Below are 16800 nucleotides of genomic sequence, written 5' to 3'. Positions count from 1 at the left end.
TAGTTTTTTTTTTCTTTTTTAAAAGAGAAATGTTGAAGGGGATAAGCTATCTCTTCTGGCACTCAGTAATTCTGAGGAAAGTTAATTCACTTGGTAGATTCACTTAGTCGTTCTGTTGAATAAAATAAGAACATTACCACCTCTTACATTTCCTGAAAAGTCTGAACTTCACACTTCTCAAGTTCTCTGCCAGGTGAAGTGACCTCATGTAAGCATAGGTCAAACACTGTGCTAAACTTTGCTAAAATATATATATGAACTTCATTGATTGTGTCACTGTTAAAACCTAAAAGCGTCATTCTGGAAACATGGCAAAGCCTGAAAATAGAGCTTCACACTAGGCTAGTTTACCTAAATGCATGTTTGGGTATTATAACTATTGTATTTTATACTGTATTTATTGTATTTATGGCTAGAGAGGTGTTGGGCTCTGCTTTCCTGAAATCTTAAAGACCAGCTGGGAGGAAGTGATATGTTTAGTTCTTCCAGGACTCAGTGTGCATTGACCTCCCAAGCATTAAGCTTCAGGGATGTATCAAAGCTTGTTGAAATACTGACCTATAATATGTATTCGTCATCTGTCTTTTTCAGAAGTTATGTATATATATTTAAAATTACCCAAATTTCTATTAAAAAAAAAAGTGGAAATAACCCCTCAATTTAACTTACCAAAAAAAAAAAAGGATCTCTATTAAGCTTTTAAATTTAAAAGAAAAAAAGCTCTCCAAAAGCTCATCTTGAAGAAGATGATGGGAATGTTTTCCAGTGTATTAAATTCAAAACATCACAGCTCCAAGAGTCTTGAGGTTTACCAAAACACTATCATATGTTTCTGGAACTTACACTTCAAATCTTTTACAGCAATTGGATATCTCACTAAAGCTCTAGAAGAGTGCAGCTAAAGTCATACTTGTTTGTTGTGTGAGAATTTTAGTTTGACATCAGTGTACTTCTAACTGTTCAACAACTTGCATTTCAGTTATGGTAAAATATTTGCTGACAAGCAAGTTCCAGATAAACATTTATTTAATTTTAGTTGCCTCTGAAGTAAAATTACAGCCTTTAATATGTTCACATTAGTTTGTAAGATGGATTTTTTTATTTTTTTGATTCACCAGGTTTGTTTCATCCTAGTTTTTCTTCTCACTTAGTGTTGTTGCATTCCTTGGGCTCTGTTTTATTTCTCATTTGAATTTGGTAGGAACTGATAAATCAGTCAAACAAAGGTTTGTGTTCTCAAATGTACTTGCAGATTAGAATACACATTGAAGTCTAACATAATCTCAGATATGGAAGGCCTTACCCTTGGTGCTGTGTGTACTAGGAATTTTCTGGGTTTTGTTTGTTCTGTATACGACATTTGAAATTTTAGAATGGTTTTAAGGGAAGTTATGTCTCTGGCTCTTAGAATTAGATAATTCATTTAAACATGCTTTTTCCTTCCCTTTCTTCTTTTTCTGGCAAAATAGAATCTAAAAATGTTTTTCTTGGAGGTATTTGCAACTCTTCAAACGGACTTTCATGAATAAGTGGAAGTAAAAATTCTGCTCTTTCAAATTGCTGTTTTCAGCAGTTGTATGTGTACTCTGCAATGTTTAAATGCAGTGTATTGAGAGTTGTTTTATCCCATTCTATCAGTCCCTTGCATTTGATCCTGCAAAGAAATCCCTATGATGTAGCTGTGAGCTCACAGTATCTTCCAACAAATCTTAAAAACTCAGACTTCATGGCAGTGTTCTTTTGAATATCAAAACTAAGGTCATGCTAACACCTGCTTCCTTAGAGTTTTAGAGCATAGCAGTAGGGTCAGTAAGTACGGTTTTTCTAATATTAGACATCAAAAACTGGAGGAACCAAAAGGACAGTACCTACTTAGATGAGGCTTGTATACTTTCAAAGAAACTGCCCTAAACCCCTGCAGAACAGCAAGTTTCAGTGTTTTGAAGGTGAAACAATGAGCAGCTTTTTAGCCATTTACTTTCTGCTGATTGCAGTTTTGGGTGAATGCTGTCTCTTGTACTTATTCCTCTGATCAGAGAAGGTATGTCGCATTCTTCCTTTTAAATTTTTATTTTCACTTTATTCTACTGATTCAGGTTCTTAATAGTTTTCAAAAAGCCATGTTTTGGACAGTGTACTCATTGAACTTGAAAAACAGTCTTGTGTTAAATTGAAAACACATTTAAGGCATCATACTGTTCTGCATTTTAAACTTGCCTACCATTGGTTTCTGAATTTATTTACAGTGTCATCTTGGCTTTTTCAGCAAGTGTGCCTAACAGCCCCCTGCTGCGCTAGAATTTTTAAACAACACTGTAAATGACTGAAAATGATTACTGTGTTTAAAAAGCTGTTACTTAAGTTTGTAGTGCAATTTTTAGAACTTGTAATATTTTATCTTGGTTATTCCTTGCTCATCCTTTGGTTGATTTCTGTGTACATACAGCTTTCTGATTTGGTTGGAGAGAACCGATGTTTACAACATGTCTTCTGCTGAAATGGTTTTCAAGATTGTTGTTGTCAAACCATTTGTTTATTGAAGTTTTTATAGATGCAGTGTGCTCTCTGTAGCTGGTACCTGAAATATTTTAATGCTGTTGCTAGAGTTGAACACTGCAGGTAGCAAAACGTGTATTCCAGGTGCAGTCTCAGAATTCATATGTGTATTGAGGGTGAGGTGTACAGTTGGTATAAATAAGCTGTTTCAGGAGCTAAGATGTGTAGAGTACAAGTCTTATTCAAGTTTTGATTACAAGTTTTATTTCAAAAGTGAGTAACTTCATCTTGCAGGAAAGTGCTTGGTCTTTCAGATTTCCAGTGGTAAAATGGACAGGTGACTACTATCTTCTTGGAATGCTTTAGAAAACAGATTTTCTACTTAGGCATTTTAATATTGCCTTGCACAGTATACAAACCTGGCATGCCTGTGTGGAATCGGGGGTTGAGATTCGTTACTATGCTGTACTCAACTAACTCAGAATGCAAAAATGTTATAAAAGGGCATGTTAACTTTATGAAGATAAGGGAATACATTAATGTGAAAAGGAATTTTTTAATGGCCAAATAAATAGGAAGGAAGTTTTGAAGAAAATCTCTATATACTTTTTCAGATTTTGCAAACTTAAAAAGAAAATATTACTCTTGCCCTTTTGTGAATTTTGTTGTGAGCTGGTTTGGCTTGGACAGAAGTGGTGGAGGAGAGAGACAGAAAACACAACATTTAAGTCAGATTTGCAGAGAAAGGTGCAGATGGAGCTAGAACAGTGGCTGTGGGTCCTAGAAGCAGCGTATGGTTTGTTCTTCACCCCATCTATGTTAGAAAGAAAGTAAATACTGAATTAAATGCAGTAAAACTTTGGGCAATTGAATGCTTTATGTGAGCACCTTGTCTTTTTGGTATTTTCTTCAGAAAGTTTAAGAAACTAAGAAGTGAGAGATTAATTTAATTTTGATTTAACTTACAGGATGAGAACATCCTGGATGACTGTATTCCTGATGTTAGATTGGAATTCTGCATACAGGACTCTTTATTTGCTTGTTACTTTCTAGCATGTTTTAAGTTTGAGGTTGTAAAGATAGTTAATCCTTCACCTCTTTCGATAGTTTGGTATCATTTTGGAACAGATGAGATAGACCTAACCTCACCTGAATTCTAGAATGACGGAATAAGTGAATTTATGCATGACACCAAGTAGAGGAACTGTGATTGTGGGGAAAATAATGCTCAAAATCAAGTGGGAAAGCTTGGAGTAAAACAAGTTTTCTGACTGAAGCAAATTAACATGAGGATTTACAGAGGAAAGTTGTCAAACCTGCTTGTTTAAAGCTAGACAAAATGGTAACAGTGGTTGTGACTGTAGAAAGAGCATTCCAGAGGTGGCAGAAAAATGGAAGTGATCTTTGATGGCTTTCAGTTGTTTGTGCTGTTTCAGTTGTTTCTTGTCTCTGAGCACCTGACAGTAAGTTTGTAAAAGGATTTCACTCACTTCTCACAGCATTTTTGAAAGCTAAACTGAGCGAAATGGCTGATAGTTTTCATTAAAATGTTATGCACAGGGACTGTGAAGAAAAGAAATGGTTAACACTGCCTTACAAACTGTTATTTCTTTTCCTCCTTCGGAAACTTTATATTCAGAGTCACTGCAAAAAAAAAGCTTTTTTTATTTTGGTGGATACTCCTGCCTAAGATGAATCTTGAGAAATACCATCATCTGGGGCAAATATATAGAAAGCTGTTCTGGAATATTTTGCTTTATTTAAAAGAGTGTTTTTCAGTGAGACTCCTGCTTTTCTTTGGTCTTCTGAATTTATGAACAAGGCCTGATTTGTGCTGATGGTCTTTCTTTGGTGTCTAGTTCAAGGGTTGGGCTCTGTACAGATGTGGGAATGATACTGAGCTCTTTGGTGTTGCCACCAAAACTGAAACTAAAATCACAAATCTGCTATCACATATTATAGATAAAACCTTACTGATTACAGAGTGCATTTCCTTTTATATCACTCATGGCTTATAATTTCAGCCTTGTTTTTTGTTGTGAGTGTTGTAATGTGATCTGATGAGTGGTGTAAGTCTGAATTAATCCTGCCCTCCGAAACTTTTCTGTGGTGGCACTTTCTACTTTGTCCCTCATTGTCAATTCTAGTGTGAATTAAATAGGTGCCCTTTTTTTCTGGTGCAGTGGAGTGTGTTTCCGCAAGTGTGAGAACGTCTCTGCTCTTGCTCAGCTATTTTTAGTCCTCTTGCTTGTATCTGTTTCTATTCAAAGAATTCCTTTGGAAGCTGTTCCAGGAGAGAGTGGTTTGGTGACACTGGAGGGGGCAGGGAAAGCGCAAGCACGGAGTGTGTTCGTGATCTGGCAGTGAGATGTCCGATGTGCAGCGCTGCTTCCTGTGTGCCACCTTGTTTTCGAGCTTCCCTGCTGTGTATTGTCCTGGCTGGTGTTACCTGATTCTTGGTGTAATTTGGAGCACCTGGGTTTCTACTTGAATCTTCTTACTTGGTTTGTTTTTCTGTGGAAACAGCAATTCATTTTAGGGGCTGTTCAGGTATTGGCTATTGTATCAGAGCAGGTAACTGAAGTATGCATTTTTACAGTTTAATAGCCAAAGCCAGCAGTTCCCAGTATTTGTTTTTCCCTGCTCTTTGCTTTTTTTTTTTTTTGTTTTTTTTTTTTTTTTTTTTTGTTTTCTGATAACAGCTTATTCTGGGTTACCTTTCCTAGTAAATTGGCTTAAAAGTTTTCATTTGTTATTTAACAACCTTTTTTTTTTTCTTTTTTTGGTGGTTGCATGCATTACGCATCTTGTGAGTACAGATAGCTGTTGATTATAATGGTAGTGATAAGTGAGGGTGATCCAGTGAAAATTTTGTTTTGTTTTAACTGTTGTATCTTAGAGTTGGCAGTACTGTCACATTGGAAGCCTTAAGTGTTGCATGTGCTGACAGCCCAAGCTTTAACTGTTCTGAAAGTGTCCTGCTGACATTGTCAGAATAGGAGCAGGGAACAGTGTTTTTGAGACAAGTCAGTCATGGTTAATACAGGAAGGTCATCAACCCTGTGCAGCTTTAGTGGTGTACTTCAGTGTTATCTGAGATGCTTTGGCCACTTAAGTATTTTCTGGTGTTGTAGTATTGATGGCTTAAGCAGAATGTGGCCTGAGATTGTATGTCCTTTTCATGTATTCTTTGAGGAGAACATCTATAACTTGTGTACTTGGTACACTGCGGCTGTTTCCTCACCTACATCTCACCTGGCCTTTTTGCTGACCCCAGAGTTCATCTCAGGCTGGAAAGCTGTGCAAATTATTGCAGTCTGAAGAGGCTTTGCCTTGTGATTCTTTTAGTGGAGAGAGCCATTCAAAGAACTTCCAAGTTACCCAGCCCTGTTTTCCTCAATTAATTTGTCTGGGTTTCCTTCTTTCCCTGTCAGAGGGGATGCTGTGAGTTTTAATGAGCTGGCAGAGTGAGCAAACCTTGTCAGGGTGGGGCTTTTGATAGGGAATGGGTGGATGTTTAATTGTGTTATTCCTTTAAAAGTGAAATCTGTAGATGACTGGCAAAAGCATTGAATATTTAGTTGTGTATACAAAACCATTAAAGATTGTTATGAGGGAATAAGTTGCTTTGGACTAGTTTGAATCTCTGTTTTAATGCCTGTGGGTGAATGTAAACATACACTTCTGGAGCTGGGGGAAAACTGTATTTTAGGTTGACATAAGCTGTATTAGTGTGGCTATCCTGATGTTCATTATACCCTCCTCTTCTTTGGATAGAAGCACCTCCAAATTTTAAATATACTTTTCACTGCAAGTTACAAGATGTTAACAGAGATTGAAGAGGTTGAACATGAAGTGTTCCTCAGTAAACATGATAGAAGCCTCTTTTCTTGCAAAATAATTATATATTCAAATATATAGTTTTCTTCAAAACTTGGCTGGGCAGTTTTTTTGTTTTTAAAATGTCTACAGGGAATTATTTCTAATTTTTTTGATTGTGCGCAGTGGGCTTGACCAGGATCAAGTCATGCTCTACTGGATCCTGGAAAAACAAAATGCATTTCTACCTATGCTGTAATGGTACATGTCTGCTAAGAAGCAAGTTCCCCATTCCTTGTGAAGTTGATCCGTGTCCCTCCTGTCAGATTCAGCAGTTGTATAGCCACATAGTTTTCCTCTGGATAAGCTTGTTGAACTGACTGATTGTTTTGTTTTAGAGGGTTTAGTTTGCTCCTGGGTGAGCTGACTGAACCGACTCCCTCTGCAGCTGCAGGTTTGTTAGCCTGGTTGAAGGAAAGGAGCAATATTTTGTGGTTAAGGAGTGGGGAAGCAGGCCTGCCATTTCTGACGATTACTCACAGTTGTGTGGTGTTAGATGTGAGGTGATACTTGATTTTAGTGGAACAAACTGTTTGTGTTCTGCCCAAGCTATGGATTGAACTTTGAGTGAATATACAGCCAGATCCCAAAGGGGAACTAAAACTCTAGTCGTGTTTTTGGTTTTTTTTTGTCCTAAACTGTGCTCAGCCATCCTTTACTTGTGTGAGAGATTTCAAGAGGGCTGTGTTGGTTCTCGCTGCAGAGGATAATGATTTTCAACCCTGAAAAGCCTGCTAGTTTGGTTTCTTTTTCCCTGGCTGCAAGAAACCTTTCCTTTACTAAATACTAGTTAATGTTTTTTCCAAGCCTCCTAGTTAATGCAGTGAATAATTCAGTTGGAGTGTCTGTTGCAGGAGAGGACCAGGCTGTAATTTTGCCAGCTGCTGTGTTGTTGGAAGTTGTAGACACAATAGTGCCCTTCCAGTGGATACTACTCAGGAAACTTTAGGAGAGAAAACATCAAGGGCTGTGCTTTTTCTGTTTTTCTTTGTGATTGTTCCAAAACCAGAGATATGAAGAGATTTGCAATGCTGATGGTTCTTCACCACTTAATGTAGCAGTCATGGAATAAACAGCGAGTGTATTGTGTATTGATTTGGCTAGTATTTTCTTTTATCTCCTGAGGTTCCTTTCCTCCTGTCAAAAGAGGAAGTATTATGTTTGTGGGTGTACAAGCACCACCTCTGAGGCACTGTGTTCTCTGTATTCTCCCTGACCTGAGATACTGATGGAGCTGACAATTCAGGACTGGCTGTGTGGCCAGTGATGAGACTCTTATCTGGTGGCTGTTAGAGAGGTTTCATGTAAGAAAGTCTTTTCTCTGACAGAGGGCAAGTAATAAAGGGTCTTCTGTCAAAGATGGCAGGAACATGTATTTTTCCCTCCAGGTCTTAGAATATTTGGACAGGCGAAAACTTTTATTGAAATACTTCTTAGAAGACAAATATACTTGAAAAGTGAACTTGCTGTTACCTTTTCCTCACAGGATCCCCATGATGGCTGGTTGTCAAAGAGAATTCCTGTTTTCTATATATTTCATTTTTATTTGGACCTGTGCAGCCTTTTTTTTGGTTCTGTTTTGTTTTTTTTCTTTGTTTCATGGCAGCAACTATGGTCTAATCTCTGTTATCTAGTTCTGATAGTCCAGAGCATGGTGCTTAGGAAACAATGTGCAGTTTGTCTGTGTCTCTCTGTTCCTTGAAGTTTCAGTACAGTTAATCATAACTGTTGGTAGCTAGTGCATCTTGCACACCCTTGCAAACGTGGTTCTTACCATTAGTACAGGGAGCAGAACTTGATTCCTTGTAGATAATGACGTCTGAAACATAAGGTCAAGTCCTCTGAATGTTTTAGGACATTCACTGCCTTTGATTGTCCAGAGTCACTCAGGTGTGTTTGGACAGCAGCGGAGCTGGGTAAGTTTTGCTAACCAGTTTCTTACAAGTCTGAAGATTGACTTGGTTGTGTGGAAGATAAAGCCCTAGGTGGAAGTCAGTCAGGCTTCTCTGATTTTGGTGTGATTGATTGTCTCTCTTTTTTTTTCTTTTTTTTTTTTTTAAGTACCAGTTAAAGTTGAATTTCTTCCTTCAGAAATTTCTATATGAATAAGGGTATTTGTTGCCTCAGAAGCTTCAATATTTTTAAAGAAATGATGAGGACAAGTCTGCAGGATGTTTAGTGAGTGTAGCTGGCAGATTTTGGTTAAAACTAGAGAATCACCAATATATACTGAAATGTGAAGCACATCTCTTAGGCAGAGACATTGGGATAGTAGGAAAAAAATAGATACTGTGAGAGGATTAAAAAAAGAAAGTTAATTATAATACTTAACTATCATGGTTGAAACATGTGCTCTACTAGTAGAAAACATGCACTGTTCAGTCCCTTGTCCACATCATGCTTTTGGGCTCTGAATATGTGACCAGCCTTTGCCTAACTCTAGTCTTTTGAGGATGAGCACTTTCTCTTCCAAAACTTCTTCCAAGTGCTGTCTTGTCTTCTATTTGTAAGACCTATTTGTATATTTCTTTGTCTTCCTTTGCCTAATATGTGTTCAGGAGTATTAATCCTTAAACATTTTTTTTCTGGTTTTAAAGAAAAATTGTTGATTTTTGCAGATGGGGGTATGTTCTTAGCTTGTTATAAATTGGCCTGGCAGGATAATCATTTCAAGTAACAACTCGGAGGGCTTTCAAAAGGTGGATAAGAATAGTCACTTGGTCATTGGCTGCAGTTTGTTAATATGACTCGAAGTTTATATATTAGTTTCTGTGTTTGTGCTGGTACTCATGCTGCTCCCAGCAGTACTCTTTCCTTGGTAAAACATGAGAGCATGCAGGTAGTAAAATTTCTCTCTCTTTTGGTATTCTGCCAGTGAAGCAGGTCAATATTTTTCCTATTTACCATAGAAGACTGTAAGATGAGATGTGAATTCTCCCAGGATCCATAAGCTCCTATAGTTACTTGGGGCGATACAGACACTGAGTCACCAGCACGGCTCCTGAGGAACATCTGACTCTTGCAAACTCTTCCCGTTTCAAGCAGCAACGAAGATGGTGAGATGCTTTGGACAACAGCACTCGAGGGAAATGCATTACATTGATGCTTTGCAGATGTAATTTTTTTCCTCTGTTCTTTTTCCTCATACTCATGTAACTCTACAGCTGTAGCAGTAAAATCTGACCTCACTGTACATGTACAGTAGTTATGCCCTCCTGAGGCAGTGGCCTGCAGCTTTTTCCCAACCCTGTCACTGTGAGAAATCCTTGACTGGTAGCTTTGTATTTTGAATATAAAAAAAGCAGTCACACTTTTAAGGTGTTCACAGAGATCTTTGCATGGTTTCTTTATCACAGCTCCTTATCTGGGAATCAAGAAAGTAACTTTCTTGAGACTGCTTCAGGAAAGGAATTGAAACTGCAAATTTTTTTGCAACTGATGGAAGTGAATATTTAACTTCTAGAGGAATATTGAAAGTCAGTTGCTGTTGCCATGCCTGGTCAGTTCCTGGAAGTTCAGGAATAGATTTCCTGTGTTTTGGGGGCTTGCAGCCATGTCAAGTCAATTTTTATTCTCTGTATCTCTAGCTTTTCTGACTTCGTTGAGTCTAAAAGGCTTAGAGTTCTTGATGAAGGAAGGTTTTAACAACAGATCACAGAAAACATTATGATAGCTTTAAAAACTTTTTATGCTTTTTATGTTATGTGTTGAATTAATCTTTGATTCTTTGCCTTCATCTTTTCCTTCTAAAATTCAACGCAAAAATACAACTAAATGTGTTGGATAAGACAAGGGGTGGAGACTTTGAAGGGGGAAATTTGGTAGTTTTAGGAAGGGTTAAATTATAATACTTCGTTAATGCTTTTGTAAACTGGAATAATCCTTGCCATTCCATGTTACACATTACTGGAGCTGCAATTGCAGTGTAGGTCCTTGGACTAAAACTCGCTGTACAGACAGAAAACTAAAACAAAAGATTGATATTTGGAATGGTTTTCATCTTGGATTCTTCTGTTGTTTTCCATTTTTAATGGAATTTTTAAAATGAAGTCTTAACTACTGATAAAGGCATTTTTATATTTTAGTTGTGTTTGGGTTTTGCTTTTTGTTTGTTTTTAGATTAGTAAAGACAGCCTTGGTCTGTGGGTACTAGATTCACTACAGTGAAAAAAGAAAAAAAAAACGTTTACATGGATCTTGTTCATCTTTGTTAATTGTCATGAGGGGATACAGCCACTTTCTTTACACAAGAGTTTTGGGAAGCCCTGTCTCCTTCTTTTATACTTTCTCCTTTTTTTTTACTAGGGTTCTGTACTAGTGTATAGAAAGCAATGAAACTATTACTAGTTTCATTTAATGTTTTATATGTTTCTTCAAATACAGCTGTTTTGGTTGATTATTAGAATTGCAGTGTCCGCAAGGTCAGATGTTAACTGCTGATGAGGGACTTTTGCACTGCACCAGACCCTGACATGGAAACTGAAGCATCTGCTTCTCTGAGTATTTTTATCTTTATTAAACAGATTTTAATTAAGAGTTTTCTTCCTCACAGTCTCAAATCTTATTTCCTCATTTGATCTCCAGTTAAAATTAAGTTCATCAGTTTGTGATACCCTGCTCATTACTATGACAGTAGCCTGCCAAACAGATTTGAATACGAGGAGTTGGAGAGAATAAGAAGCTGCTTTGTGAGCAAGGAAATGTTCTTGTTCAGTCCCTAATTAATTAATTAATAATATCCCACTTATGCTCAAAACTGTTGTCACTGTGATAATTTGGAGGCAGTCACTCTGCCTCCCTGCTGCCTGTTGCTTCCTTACTCTGTGGAAGGGCTTGAAGCCTCAGCCATGTGTCCCTGCTAAGTGCAGTGTCTGAGGTGGAGCATGGCCCTTCAGCTGCTGTGTCTGGACACCGCCAGTAGACAGTGGGAGCCAACTTAAGGAGAAGTGCAATAACAGTATTTTGAAAGTTCTCTTTTTATCAGGCTGCCAGTTGTGTTTTTAAGAAGACTGAATTGTGTCTGATGGATTATAACATGTCCTTGTTGGCTTGTTGGGGAGTGTCAAACTGAGCATGGGGTTCCACACTTGCCTGAAGCAAGTACAAGTCCATACTGCTGCCTGTACTTTGCTGGGTTATTTTTTGATTCCAACCTGCCAAATTGTGCTGCTCAAGTACTGCACAGTCAGGAGGATACAGATCTTCTTTAAAAACCCTGTTATGCTGTTCAGGTTGTTTGAGCTCTGTTCCCACAGCAGCCTGATCTTTCTGTGCCACTTCATCTCCCAGGAGTGTTTCAGCCTTTCGTGTGCCTGCCTTTTTTCTTAAAGTATCCTTTCATCCTGAAGAACAAATGTGGCTTAAGCCGTAGTGGCACAGACACACAGTGAAAAATGCATGCTGGGAAAAGGAGACACAATCTGCTTGAGGAACTGTAGGTTGTCCGGCTGGTAAAGTGTGGGGTGTAGTTCAGCATGTGCTTTGCAAACACAGAGAAAACTCCTTAATGTAAGTGTCTTACTGTCCTGTCTAAAATATAAATCACCATATTTTGAGTAGCTTTGGTGAAATTGGTGAAAATCGCACTGGCAGAAATATATCAAAATTCCTAGGTATCATAATAAATATGATACTAATTCAGAAATTATGAACAAATTACCCAATGGAGTTACATTTTCTCAACAAATCTTAGGTCACAATGGGCTGATTCTAGACAATCATATTTGAAACTATAAGCTTGTCTTCCAGTGAAGTTAGTGCTTGCTTGTGTGCTGTCTTCAGGGTTTTTTGTGTTCCTCATTTTCTAGGTTCAAATTGTGATAAGCAGTCTGATCCTTGGAAATAGAAACAAACAAAAAGCTAACCCAAAGATCATTATTATTCTGTATAAATGGAAGTTTTTGGATGTTGTCAGTCCAGCCAGCAAAGCTTATAAAGCAGATTTTAACACAAAGAGCTGAAGTAATGCTACTGCAGACTCAACTGAAATTGTCCATGCATCTTTAACACATCAATGAATGGCCATGAGCAGATAGTCAGTGATAAATGTTGAACTTGCTGCCCAGACCATCTCCACATCTGCTTTATATTTTGCCTTCCGTAGAACATGGTGTTAGGAGCTCATATAACTTTTTGTTTTGTCTGTATCTGGCCTTTGTGTCAGACACAGTGCTCTGAAGGTCTGTGTGTTCTGGGCCTTAGAAGGCAATGCAGTTTGACTACGTTAAGGGACTGTGAGACAGCTTGGCTTTGGTCAGTGTATTCAAAAAGTTGTAGAAACACAGTATTCCAATTCAGCTCATACTACAGTCAGTTCCTGATAAATGTCGGCCTTTTCTTTTGGAAATACTTTTGTCTCAGACATTAAAGCATTATTGAATACTTTAGCTAGTACATAAATAAATTCAATGTCAGGGTTCAGTTTTGACCAACAAGAATGTATTTCTAAAGTCAAGAAGAGATTTAGATGATAATGGAGATAATTGTCCTTTTGATTGTAGATGAGGCTCCTGAGCATCATGAATTGGTATTTAAACTGAAGCATCTCCTTGCAGCTTTAATTATGAAATACACATTACTTGTGACTGCCAGTGATCAGTTGGGTGTTGAGCCGTCCTACTCCATGTGATTGCAGTGTGTACTTACCTTCCTGGAGAAAAAGGAGACTGAGGGGAGACTTCATTGCAGTCTGCAGCTTCCTTATGAGGGGAAGAAGAGGGAGGAGAGTCAGACACTGATCTCTTCTCTGTGGTGTCCAGTAACAGGGCCTGAGGGAACAGCCTGAAATTGTGTCATGGGCAGTTTTCTTTGGGTATTTGAAAAAAGTTCTTCACCCAGGGGGTGGTTGGGCACTGGAACAGGCTCCCCAGGGAAGTGGTCACAGTACCAAGCCAGACATAGCTCAAGAAGTGTTTGGACAATAGTCTCAGACATATGGTGTGACTTTTGGGAATCATCCTGTGCTGGGCCAGGAATTGGAGTTGATGATCCCAGTGGGTCCCTTCCAACTCAGCTTACTGTGTGATTCTGTGATTATTGTGCACTGAGCTCGGTGTTAGCCAGCTTGCACAAAGCTGTTGCCCTGGCAAGTTGTGTGTTGAGGCCTGTTCATATAATGGGGCTGCAGTAAATGCACTTTGCTGCTTTTTGCACATCTTCAGCCCAGGTACACCTCTTGCAAATTGTCCTTCCTTCCAAAAAATTGCAGTTTTACTTTCTAGCCTTACGGGGACAGAAACCAGGCAGTTGAACATGACCGTTCTGACCATTTGAAAGATCTGTTTCCAGTTACTGTAGCTTCTATAAACCATGCTCATTGATTAATCCTGTGCTAAATGCTGTACAAACAGGGGGAATAATAATGTCTTGTTTCAAAGTACTTTTAGTACTAGAGAACAAGTAAGAATGATAGCTGAGAGCCACAAATGGGATAGCAATGATGTGTGTGTGGGATTTGGGGTTTCTTTGGGGTTTTTCTGTTGCCATACAGCCATGGTATGTTTAAAGCAGGGTAATAGGTAGTTTTATAAATTGTTTCTGTAAATACGAGGGGGAATAAAACAAAAGTACTGACTGTAGAGGCTGGATTTAAAGGTAAGCATCATAATTTCTCTTAAAAATGAGAGATGAGAAGTAGAGTTGGGATTGGCCATGACTTCCACGTATGTGCAGGAAAAACAGTTTTGATGGTAGGGAAAAGAGGAACTGCCTACTTCATGAGTATGACTTTTGTGTAGTTTTGTTCTGAGTGGGTATGAGAGCAGTTAAATCTAGGTATCAAAACTAGACAGCAGGTATTAAAGAAGTTTGAGTGATGGAGCTGGAGCTAAAATTTCAGCAGAGTAGCCAATAGAAAAGTCTGTATGTTAAATAACTGGAAATAGCTGTGAGACTTAGATGTCATTTAGAAGTACAGATTGAGGCAAATCCCAATCAGCTGACAAAAATGCTTTCTATCCACTGCATTTCCCCCTTTAGTGTAAAAACTGCAGTAAATCCACTAATAGTGTATTAAAGCTGCTTTCTTATGAGTCTCTGTATAGAATCAATGGTAAATGCAGGAGAAACTCAAACTACTGCATTTATGTTATTTGGTTATTGAATCAGTACCCACCTTAACTCATGCTCTTTTTTTTTTTTTTTTTTTTTTTTTTTTCCCAGATTTTGTATTTTGTACATACATTGTTTTGTATATACTGTATATGATGACTTCGGTGGGCAGTGAACGTACCCGGGGCACTCGGGACAAAATGCAAATTTCAGCCACACAGCCAACACAACCACAGAAACAAGTAGTACAGGTATGTGATGTGGTACTGTATCAACTTCTTTGACTTGAAAGTGACAATGTAATGATACAAATTTCTTCCCTGAGTCAGTAAAAACTGGAAAAAGATGGAAATACTCAAGGTTTATTTTGGAAGATTATGCTTGATTACTTGCTTTAATTACTCAGTAACGCAAGACAGTGTTAAGTTATTCCTGTGTTGTCTCTAAATGAGTTTTGTGTTCTTCAGCAATGTCTCCTATCATTGAGGAATTCTATGCTTGTGTCAGGATTTCAGTCCTGTGACCTCACAGTCCTCAGGTCTCAGCTCTTCCATCTGCTGGCCTCCTGATTGTAGAATATTTCTGGTCAAGAGAGAAATTTGGATGGATGGGAGAAGCTTCATTATATGTATGTTGTGTTCTACAGCATGACTCAATGTATCTACAGGTCACAAAATCCTGAACTTCTTGCTCAGTGACCTTACCAAGTGGAATGGTCATCCACTAGCAGACTAAAGTTTTCAGTATCTGTTAGATGGAAATTAAGTTTCACCTCACTGCCATTGCTTCTTGGTCGCAGTAGTTGTGTGCTTGTGTGGGTTACAAAGAATTTTTCTGCTTCTGGCAACTCAGTATTCTCTTGATGGATACATCTCAAAATTCAAAAACTGCTGGCAGACTGGATCAGTCTAGCGGTGCTCTGCAGGGAAATACTGCCTTTTATTGTTTTCTGAACTGGTCTTCATTATTGACACACTCTTGGTCTGTTTTGCGCAGAATTAATCATGTGACCTCAAACCTTTATCACCTCCTTGAATTGCAGGCCTTGGCATAGTGGTGGTTCATGCTAATGTATCAATTTAGAAAGTGACTTTCAGCAGATGAGTTGAATTTGGTTTTATTTTAAAACAAGGCTGCAGGGGTATGGCAAGCAACCTGGCAGAAGTGGTGGCTTCCCCTTTTCTGACATTTCACAAGACAGCAGTGGGGTGCTTGCCTTGTTGGGTTCCCTGGCACAAGGCAGACATAGGCAAATGGGAGCAAGTCCAGTGAAAAGCTGCAAAGATGGTTGTTATACTGAAACACAGAATGAATGAGGAGTGGCTCAGAGATCTGGGTTTGTTCAGCCCTGAGAAGACAAGGCAAGATTGTGTCTTCTATTCAGGTACCTCATGAAAGGGTAGAGGAAAGGTAGAAACCAACTCTCCTCAGAGGGACGGTGGTACAAGATACAGCACTGGTAATTCCAACTGTTAAAAGGAGAAAAATAATTACTGTGGGCATGGTCATGGTGTATCACTAGAGGACCTGCCCAAATTATGGGATTTATTGATTTTAGGCATTGAGACCTTTTCTGCATTTTGTCCATTTATTCTACCTTTTGCATAATAGATATTGGTTCTGTCACTTCAGTGGAAAAGGTGGTTATTTCGTATGCAGCAGTTACGTTTTAACGCACTGTATATTTTATTGTTGGTATATCAGATGGACCTTTCTGCTTAGTCAGTCTTTGGAGATCAACGGAAGTCTGTGGATTTAACTGTTTAATCACCACTGATTCATTTTTCTGAGTATAGAATAGTGTTCTTTTCCCAAATGGAAATTCCACTGTCATAACATCACATTGATCATAATTTAAATTATTTAAGAAATTACATCGTGTTTCTTTTGCATTGCTTCTGGATAATAAATGTGCCATTTTACCATTTGTAAGATCTTTGTCTATTACTGTCACATAATGTGTTTTGCACACTTCTGTTTTCTGGTAGTTTGAAGTTTTTAGTTTGAAATTTTTTCCATTCTTATACTGAAAAGGTAATATGTCTTGTAAGGTTGAATTCGGGCTGTCTTATAGTGCTACTACTTTCTTAGTCACAATTAAAACTTAATTATACTCTTGGTTAGGATACTACAGCATTGGTTCTAGCAATGGTGCCTTAAAAGTAAAGAATCACTACTTGCTGGGTAAAAGGCCAGAATGTTTTGTGGCACTGGTCTGATGTTTTTGTGTAGTCATCTTGTGGTTTTTGTTGTTTTTTTTTTCCTTCTGAGTCTTCAGTTCCATCTGGGTGTTATCCACTGGCATGAATATGAGTGATATTGCATCTATAAGTTTCTAAGCTCTCTGAGGAAAACTGAAGATTCTGTCACACATTT

At 38.2% G+C, this 16800-nt stretch overlaps 1 protein-coding gene across 4 annotated transcripts in view; it reads left to right on the top strand.

Annotated features, from left to right (window-relative positions):
- UBAP2 (ubiquitin associated protein 2) overlaps positions 1-16800 on the top strand; it is a 200415-nt gene that overhangs the window by 7598 nt on the left and 176017 nt on the right. For 3 of the 4 annotated variants that reach the window (XM_069001108.1, XM_069001107.1, XM_069001106.1), the window contains exon 2: positions 14536-14675. In XM_069001108.1, coding sequence (XP_068857209.1) covers positions 14577-14675 — 99 coding nt within the window. In that variant the 5' untranslated portion in view covers positions 14536-14576. Of the gene's footprint in view, positions 1-14535; positions 14676-16800 lie in introns of those variants that run through there. The other variant, XM_069001109.1, reaches the window with a different exon arrangement.

Source organism: Aphelocoma coerulescens, assembly GCF_041296385.1.
Source record: "Aphelocoma coerulescens isolate FSJ_1873_10779 chromosome Z unlocalized genomic scaffold, UR_Acoe_1.0 ChrZ, whole genome shotgun sequence".
NCBI lineage: Eukaryota > Metazoa > Chordata > Aves > Passeriformes > Corvidae > Aphelocoma > Aphelocoma coerulescens.
Note: the sequence above shows the minus strand (reverse complement) of the source record. Positions and strands in the feature narration are given on the sequence as shown.